The 10,640-nt window shown below is 29.8% G+C and overlaps 1 protein-coding gene across 1 annotated transcript in view; it reads left to right on the top strand.

Moving 5' to 3' along the window:
* Positions 1-462: 462 nt before the first annotated feature.
* Positions 463-10,640, top strand: part of LOC140061242 (uncharacterized) — a 98,743-nt gene continuing 88,565 nt past the window's right edge. The window contains exons 1-5 of the mRNA XM_072107751.1: positions 463-481; positions 1,099-1,151; positions 6,205-6,369; positions 6,570-6,715; positions 7,082-7,185. Of these exons, the coding sequence (XP_071963852.1) occupies positions 463-481; positions 1,099-1,151; positions 6,205-6,369; positions 6,570-6,715; positions 7,082-7,185 (487 nt within the window). The remainder of the gene's footprint in view (positions 482-1,098; positions 1,152-6,204; positions 6,370-6,569; positions 6,716-7,081; positions 7,186-10,640) is intronic.

Raw genomic sequence — 10,640 nt, 5'->3', positions numbered from 1 at the left:
AGAAAAAAAAATTCAAGAATAAAAAAAAATGGAAAAGAAAAACTTTGATTTTCCAAAAATTAAACCATTTCAAATATTTAAAATACTGAATAAAAGCAAATTAGTGGTTGAGCTTTTTCTTTTTTAATTGGAAAAAACAAAATTGCCTACACCTAACTACCCTATATTTATCTATATAAAAGTCAATTTTACAATGCACAATATCTTTTAACAGAAAGAAATAAGAATTATTATATTTATATATTTTTTATACCATTGTAAATATAGAAAACAAAATAATAAATTATTCTATTATTAAATTAGACCTTTATAGTTTCCTTTTCCTAATCTGATTTATCATTTTATTTCACCTCAATTTATTTTGATAGACGGAAGCAAAGACTTAACAATTGAATGATCGAATGTTTCAAGATGTGACTGGAGCATAGACTTTGTATGTCCTTTAGATGATCATCGTGACAAATGGATTCGCCAACTAGAGGTCAGTAAAACTTTTCCATTCATTTTCAAGAGAAAGTGTGTCTTTCTGCTGAATAATACCAAATACAGTGGATATAAGATATATATGAATATATATATATATAAATCTAAAGGCAAATTACTGAAAGAAATTACAATGCCTTGGGTATCAGTGGCTGGATCTTAATGGAGATACAAAAAAAAAGTGAAAAGCTAAATCAAAATGATAAAGTAAAACAGCCAGAAAAGCTCTTATCAGTACAAGTGAAAGTACTAGGACAAAAATATATATATATATGTTAAAGCAGATATTTGTTTTAATATTATTGTATTAATATTGATAGTATAATTGGATATTGGCAACATTTATATATGCAGGATTTTGCAACCGATGATAAATATCATGTGATTCAGTTTTTTAATTAACATATAATATTGTTGATGTGTTTTAATCAATTCTTGAACTTGTTATCCTCACATATTATCAAGCCTATTTCATTTGTCCTTTAATTAATTGTCTTTAGAGAATTTTAATAAAAGTACTGTATGATTTTTTAAGTGATCATAAATAATACAGTAATAGAAATATATTATAAACATGGTTAATAAAATGTATAATTAGAAAACAATTTATTCCAGGAAAATCTGAAGATGGACCGACTAGAGAAGAGTTTGCTGAACAAATTGTTCAGGTAATTTATGCATGTTCATCAAAATAGCAACAAAATTACAATTTATACAATACAAACCTGTAAACAACGTTGGGCAACTTCTTAAAAGACAGAAACAAAACATTTAGAAACGATGAAAAGAAAATAATAAATAGCACTATATCCACGCTTGCTAATGTTTGCTGCTTGCAATTTTAATAAAAGTTAAGCAAAGGTACACAAGGCTTGATCTGCTAATTCAACTTGTTTTATCAACACATGAGTTTTTTATTTTGCTAGGTACCGTAAGATTTTTAAAACTAGTAAAGGTTTGCTAGTGAATAAGTAAAAGTAAATTTTAAGCTCTGAAATTAAACTGATGGTTTAATATTTTAAATAACATGTGTTAAATAACATCAAAACATTTCAGATTATGAGTGAAACAAATTATTATGATTAAATATTAAAAAATCTAATCATTTTCAATTCTGTCTTTTTAAACTTTTACTGAATTTTTTAATTAACTGATGTTAAAAAAAACTATGTTAGTAATCTCTCTCTCTCTCTCTCTCTGTATTTTCGAATTATAAAAATGACATTCCAAATATTGAAATTTGCTGAAATGAAGCAGAAAAACAAATAAATTTGAAATGAGAATTTGTATTGCACATTTGTAATTTGCAACTGACATTTAAAATGTAGTTCAGATATATTTTTGTCTGTGTTTGAAATTCAAATATTGTTTTTCCTTTTGAAAACAAATTTCTAAGTAGCTGGAGATAGTGTAATCCAGAGAAAAGTGATCACTCCCTCCTGATGATAAAAAATAATTTCATCAGTCAAACTGTTCTATGGTATAATAATAATGTGTGATAGTTATTTGAACTTAAGCCTGTTTTCCTGTCGACGTTAAGTTGCGTTGAGTTGACATATTCAACGATTTAACAGGAAAAGGGGGTAAAAATTAACGAACGTTGAAAATCGTTAAAATCTTAAATCGTTAAAGTTGAACTCGGTTCAACTTTAACGATGACAATCGTTACGATCGTTAAAACTGACCAATCAAATGGTCCACAAATTACGTCATTGCAGTTTGTGAAAAAATAGGTACGCGCTGACAATTCTTGAATGTTTACAACGCGACGATGTTTTTCACCTTTTTTGTACACTTTTAAGGTCTGATATTTAATAAAAACAAGTGAAAGTTAAATTAAATTATAATATTAAACCAATTAAATTTAATGTTTGTCTTTAGTGTAAGCCTAGATTAAGATATCAACGAAAGCATGTCCTAGGCTGGGTTTAAGCATCAAAACCCATAACTTTTTCAATTTTCATGCGGTCCCGGCTGCGCGTGGCCGGCCTTAGTTTTGCAACACTTCACGTCCGCGTGTCCCAGCAACGCTCGAGAGAACCAAGAAACTATGAACGATCGCGTAAAAATGTGTAAATATTAGCGGTCTGACTTGATCATCGTCATCGCTATTTTATTTTCAACTTTAACGATTTTAAACTCAACGCAACTCAACCTATTTCAACGTCGACAGGAAAACAGGCTTAGGACTATTGTTAAGATGTACACCTTGTAAATGGGTGGTTGCAGGTTCAGATGACTTCACAGTGTTACACAGCAATATTATACAAATTTCTGTTTCTGCACGTAATCATACATATGGGGTATCAAAATGACTGGAAGGTTAAACTACATTTTAAAAATTCCCAGAGTCTGGGTGTAGGCTATTAAATTGGTTGAAGAGGGGCTAAAGTTGATGAGTATAGAGATATATTGCTAGTTTATATATAAAACACAGTTAAAAAACACAGTTAAAAAACTAGAGGGTTTGCTCGCTTCGCTCCCGCACCCTCTAGTGGGTGTACTCAAATGATCCTCGAAAACATGACCAACGCCTCTGGAAATTGAAGCCCGGCTGACACCTATGCATATGACTGATGATTAATTAGTACTAATCAAAACAACTTTCGTAGCCTACTTATATATCGGTCGTAGTAGACACCATTTATAATTATAAATAGAGCAAGCAACAGAAATAATCGATAATATAAACAGTAAAGGTGTGTCCCTGGTAGGCTTACAGGCCTCCTATAGTAACATTGAATCGCACCTAAATTTGATAAAATGATTAATAAATAGCATAAATAATCAGTTGAATTACTAAAACAAATTGTATTTCACGTAAAGTAAATATTTTTTTAATTCAATTTTTTGTCAAAGTGAATAACTATTGGATGACATTAACAAAGCATACTCAACAACAAAATTGGGACAATATATTATCCCGTGTTTAGTATGCAAGTTGGCCATAAAACTGCAGTAGCATGTGTTATAATTACATACAATGACACATTTTTGTAAAACAGAAAAGGTAACTGCTTTGAACTTTAATGAAAAGATTACTTTTGTTTTGATGTTATTTCCATTGTACACATTTACAATAGCTAATTTTTATATACAACGTTAATGTTTATTAATCAATAACGTTTTCATAAAAAGTGTGTAATTGAATCGGTCTTAGAAATTGACTGATTGGCTCATTAGCGCTCGTTCATGACTGAAATCATGTCATTTCCCGACATCTGCGTGATCACGTTGAACATCAAGCGTTAGATACAATAACGGAAATAGTTGTTTTGTACTCTTCATCAATATTTAAAGCATATATTTATAGATGTATGCAATCTTATATAATACTCAATTAGATCAATTCTACCATTGAAGTTATTTCTTACTTTTAAATGCATCTCATATTGTTGTACATCTTTCTACTATTTCAAGATTATATATTTGTCTATAAACTGGAAATTTGATTATGATTATTTTTTATCATAAAATTACAATATAGGCCGATATTAAAAATGTTGTAAAAGAAAGTGAAATAGTAGTGGACAAAATAAGAAATAGTTTAACCAAGCTAACACATATTAAACAGTAAGAAAGAATGTTCAATTCATTTCCTCTCCATCAACCAATTCATACCAAATCGCATTCACCAAGTTCAGTTCAAACACAATTTGAAGTACTGTAAGGCCACATAAAAAAAATACTTGTTTAGCATCACTGCCCACCCCAGGATTTTGGCCTTTGTTTTAAAAAAATGCTGTATTTATTATTTTTACGACATTCAATATTTTAATATTATTACTCACCAATGACAGATTGAATATTTTCTAGTTAAAAAGTTCCCCAATCAAATAAGGCATCATAGTCATTTTGTGCTTTTATGGTGGATAACTGATAAATGATGTAATTTCAGAATTGGTGTGAGGTATCAATAAATAATAAACAAACTAGTCATATATTTCATGAATATTAATAACTAATCCATAACAGCTGCAACATAACTGCTATATATAATAATAATATTCATATTTATAGCAACAATCATCATTTTATGAAATATATGATGCGTAAACTTCAAATCCTTTTTTTTATATATGTGTAACAAAAATTGCAAGCTTTATAATAATTGTTTTAATATTAACTTAATAGTATAATTGAATGTTGGCAAAATTGATATACACATAATTGGGAATCGTGGGCTATGATTGTGAGCCTCAACGAAGGGTGACACCGGAAACACTTTGCGAATTGAGTATCTTGCGAACTTGTAAAATGCTAGAAGGTGTAGGGCCTAACTGTAGCGGTCTCATTCTGAGACAGCAGATTGGAACTAGCATGAAGCTGGCAAGGAAGCCGAGCCAGTCGAATACCGCCAGGGCCAAACTCTCGAGAGGACCGGGCAGACCTGCCTGCACAGGGACTATTCATGCTTTGGTCGGGTACACCACGCACATTTTTATTTTATTTTATTTATTTATTAAACTTTATTATAAAGCCTACTGAATAAGAATAATGGCCATATTATGGTATCCACATTATTTCATCCCACCTTAGGTTCTTATGTACATTAATATATTGTAAGAATATTGCATAAGCTGAATTTGTACTATGAAGACATTTGGCTTAAATTACAGGGTAATCATGCAAAGCTCCTAATAGCCTGAAACAACAATAATGCTCTATAAAAAATGATATCCAATATTTTGATTAAATTCGTTTCTGGATTACATACAGTACATTTTACAATCACAGATGCAAAAACAACCTTAAATTAAATGACCACACTATTGCACATGCTTTGTGTACATGTACAACACACTTCTTTGGCCAAATTTACATTGAACATTAATTTTTACCGAAAGTACATTAGAAGTGATATTATTATAACTTTTGTCAGGGAGCTACTGTATTAAGTCAGATGTTTTTCGCATCTGTGACGTATTGTACAACATTTTTAGCACATTTGACAATACTTTGTGAACTAGCCTGTCGGTCATATCTCCCAAACACAGAGAAATACTTTCAAATTACAAATGCGTTCGCGCACTGAGCATTTAGTACAAATTACGTCATAGTAAGAAATAACATTTGACTTTGAACTCAGGTCACATGGACTGAGTTGCCTTCATTTTTATACTACGCCTATACTTTAGATAAAAAATGCTAATTGATAAAAAAAATGGCAGACATCTGCAGAAAAATTGATAATCCAATGCATCATGACATAGAACGTAAAACTATTGTATTTTTTTATCGAGTACATGGCATCTTGGCTCCAAAAGCACATTCAATCACCTCCCCCTCGTCTGATCTAAGCAACAATGCCTTTTATATAATGGGGATGACAGTAGTTTTAAAGGTTAGGCTTATCGATATTGGAATTAATATGATTTGTTAATTGCTTAAACAATGAGTTTAATATATTATATAATAACATTTGAGATATTATTGAAAGAAAATGCGATAAATTGCTATTTTCTTATGATTTCACGATGTATAAAATAGTTTTTTTAAATTTTCAGTAATGAAACTTACAACTTTCAGTTATGTATTAAATAGCCAAACAGCCAGAAAGAAATTGCAGAGCACTAACCCTTCCTCAATTTATAAATAATTTGAAAAATGCCTGTGCTATAATTATGTAATTGAGGGTATGACTGTATTGATATAAGTTGACTGTATTGATATAAGTATAAATAAATACATCTATAAACACAATTTTATGTTTTTTTGTAGCTGACATATTTAGTTCAGGAAATGAAAGATGGATTTGTGAGTGCAATGCAAGAGTTATCAGTGATTCAAAGTGAAGATATAGCCCTCCATGATCAAGTAAAGGAGCACAAAGAAGATGTTAACAGTCAATTAGCAGAGCTCACTAGTGCTATAAAAGAAATCAAGGTATGCCTATAACAGAAATTTATTTTTTAATATTTTAAAAAGATTTGCTCAATCCATATTGGTTTTTTTTATTATAATAAGGAAATAACTAGTCGTCATAGTAATTTTTAATTACCTTTTTTTATTTGTATATTTATCTTCTGTTTATTTATGTAAATTGATGATTTAAAAGATGGTGTTACAATTTGAAAATTTTTTAGAGTGAAATGAAAAAAGCAATATCGAAAGTTCAAGAAAACAGTGCCACCACACAACAACTATGCGAGCAGGTAGAGCATCTGCAGTATGAACGAACAGTACTGATAGAGGAGCTAACACAAGATGGCTGTATTTCTGATGTATTAAGGTATTTCATCTCACAAACCAACCAACCTCTGTTGGTAGCCATTTTCTTATTTTTAGAACATGGAGAGTTATTAAATGCAATTTTCATATTGTTTGTGAAATATCTGTGTCAACCACCTTCCACCTCAGATTACTCAAAGTACACTATATTATAATACACAAACCAGGCCCCAGACTTCGGCATGAATTCTGTGCCCTTTTTGATCAGCCCATGTTACTCTACAATTTAAAAAACGATACAGCAAAAAAACAGAAACATTAAAAAATAGGAATAATTTACTTTGGTTTCCTAGAAAATGAAATAAATTCTTGAAATGGTAAGTGTCATCATTCTTGTTATGAGTTCGAGTCTTTTATCCACATTCAGAAAGAAGAAATTAAAGAAAAATTATGAAGCAGACGACAGAAAAGAAAAAGTGTGTGACTTGGATTTAGATATTCCAGAAGACAAACTTGATATATCAACACTCAGTAAGATTTCTAATTTTTATTATTATGAACAAAATAAAGTACTCCTCAAATCTTTGAAAAAAATTATAAATGTAGTGATCAGATTAGCACATGTAAAGGAAAGCTGTTTGCATGATTGCTTTTGAATGAAGGCAATATTCCAGATACCATTTTTAAGTGTTAAACATTTTTTATTTCCATAAAAATCTTTTTGACACTTTTTAAAATGTTGCTATATAACCTCTTCTTTTGTTGTTGTTGAAAATATACTTATTCCTTAGTTATTGAATACAAACCTAAAATAAACTTAAAGTAAATAACCTCCCAAGGCAGTTACTCATCTTCAACCCCCACCCCTTCAAATTTAGTTTAAAACCTTCCCACAATACCCCATCTGTGAATGTGTGCAATAACTACACAAATTCTCTCAAAGCATTATTATATTTTTTTAAAGTATTTTAGGTTTTAGAAATTTCTTTCATCTTTAACCATATCAATAGAGATTTATTTATTTATTTACCAAGATTTTAATATCTAACTAAAGAATTTATTTTGATTTTTAAACTTTAATTATCCTACTTTTGTGATTTTGGTAATTATCTGGCTGTAGGCATTTTCTTCATAATTGCTAGTAGTACACTATACAAACACAACGCTTGACTGCGAAACAAGGATATCTCCATGTTTCAGGGTGTTTCACGGTATCCTATAGGCACATATATGTTAAATATTGGTATGTACTGCAAATTTGGAAATTATTCGGTGTGGGCTGTAAATTCTTTATTATTTGAAAGTAACTTCTCTGGTTACGTTCGGCTGTTGAAACGGTACCTGTCGATACATATAACAGACTCCAGCATCACAAAGCATGCTGGCTCTTTATGTATTTTTATTTGAAATCATATTTATACAGGATAAAAACAAATCAGGTATTGATATTGCAACTGTTTTACATAATTATGGTCCTGTTTTTAGAGCCATTAATTTATTTTACTTTATGTATTATTTATGGAGACAGTAAAGAAAATACAAACTTTGAACAGTATTATATATAAGAAATCATATTTAAATTTTATCCTAACGCAGAAATTAAGTATACGCAATCTAATTAAAAATTTAGTTGATTGTGTATATTCTATAATTAAATATGTATGCATGTTTATCAACAAACCTTTTTGCACTTTTAATATCAATGAATAATTCATATCTTAAGGATGCCAAACACCTACGTTCAAAAACTGACTTTATGGCGTGTCAAATTGCTCTTTCTGCATGAATAAACTATAAACAAACATGTTTAATTGGTGCATTCTTTCATAGTTTCTACAGCTTGCTGCAATTTACGTACGATTTCTTGTCATGAATCCTTCATTAAAGATTCTACATAGTTAATGACATGATCGAGTGTACTATATGTACTACTTTTTAAGGCCATGGAAAATATATTATATGGTTCTTGTCAGCCGCACATGTTCAAAATTCGGCCCAATAATAAATAAATAAATAAAGTATTTGTTTTCAAGAAATAAAAACATGTTTGAGCATGTGATTAAATGCTGTGAAGTGAAATCCTGCCCAAAAATTATGTTTTCATATGGCTTTCACTGTTATGTCTTTCAATCTCGTGACTTTCAATTTAAGACTTTCAATTTATTTATTCAATCTTTTGTCTTTCATTCTTATTACTTTCAATCTTATGACTTTCAGTTCTTCTCATTGATATTGTGTATATCCACAATAGCATTACCTTTGTTTTCGGATTCCACCTGAATATTAAAGACACTACAAATTCTCCTGCAGTAGAGGGAATGAGGACCTAGGGAACGTATTATTAGCAATAACAGTAAATCTATAAATACATAAATCCGTAACATTTCTTTATTTCAATCCAAGTTACTTATAATAATATATTACTGTATTTCACTAATAAATAAATGTCCCTAGATATAAAGATATTCGGCCTACTGTATCGTGAAGGAAGCCTGTTAATAATTGTGCAATTACCTCTGTTTAAAAGAGTGAATAATGAGTCTTTATTTGAATATAACTATTTTATGGATAATCTTTAAGTTTTGTTAATGGATGATTATTGATAGTAATAGAAAAAAAATGATGTTGATGACCTTTTTGACCTGTAATTTTCATAATTTTATTTATTGTTAAGCGCTTTGAGGCTATCATAATGCACTATACAGTACTTCTATAGTGTTGCAATAAAGACACTTTCCCTACAATTGTTGACGTTTTGTAAACATAATGCAATATAAATTACTTTAAAAACATTAAACCTTGTCTTAAATGTACGTTTCATGGTAATTATGATAAAAAGAGAAAAATAATGCACTACCTAAATAGCTCACGTTGTACGTCCTCTCATCGAGAAATCAATCTGCTCACAATGAATGCTGATATTTATAGCGGGCCGCTTAAATTATTAAAATCGACTTTTTACCATTTAAAGACAAAAATCTTTATCACAATATAAGCCCATATAGTATTTAAATTTGCATAAAATGCATTTTGTGAAATTAGATGGAAAATACGTTGGGAATGTTGCTTTAATAATAATAATACAATTATGGATAGGCTACAAACAATGAAATTGTTGATAATGATTTTATAACATCAAACATTCAATGAATGTACAGATGATGATTATTATATTTTATAATACAACTTTAATAGTAGATTCTTGTCATTTCTTTAAATATTGTGGGTCACATGATATTAAATATTAGATGCTCCTCGAGAGTGCAGTGTTATACAATCAAACACTTCTTTTCAACCAACCTGCTTACATCCGTCAATTAATCACCTTTTATGTTCCTGGACGGACTCTTAGATCATCTGATGATTTTTTATTCTCTGTTCCACGCATAGCCACTAAAACCTTTGGTCATAGATCATTTTCTTTTGCTGCACCCACACTCTGGAATTCACTCCTCCCACAAATTAAACACTGCTCTTCTGTTGCCGTATTTAAAAAATTGCTCATTTTTTCGACCACTAACATGCCCAGCGCCTTTGATTTTGTACCTCGGTCTTTGAATTGACGCTTTATAAATTTTGATATAATAATAATAATAATGTGACAAGAGGCTAGGTTGTAAAAAATTGTTATATTTTAACCTCATGAAATTATTTGTACCATTGCACTCACAATATTATTTGTATATAATATATTTTTCAGATTTTGTTTTGCTTATTTCTGTAGACTATCTTTAAATTGAACTGTTACTAATTCTGATGTAAATGTGATTGCAAGTCAAAGTGGGATTTTGTCGTAACTTCAAATGTATGGACAATCCAATCAATTAACGAATACTATAAAAAATAGATAAGTGAATGTATCCTGACCAGTTGTGACAAATGTTTATTTCATTTTGATATATGTATCCACTTAAAGAGCCATAATGTAAGCTGTCTTTGAATATTCAATTCTTTTGCTCTTTTGAAATATTACAAATCATACACTT

Source organism: Antedon mediterranea, chromosome 10 (genome assembly GCF_964355755.1).
Source record: "Antedon mediterranea chromosome 10, ecAntMedi1.1, whole genome shotgun sequence".
Lineage (NCBI taxonomy): Eukaryota > Metazoa > Echinodermata > Crinoidea > Comatulida > Antedonidae > Antedon > Antedon mediterranea.
Note: the sequence above shows the minus strand (reverse complement) of the source record. Positions and strands in the feature narration are given on the sequence as shown.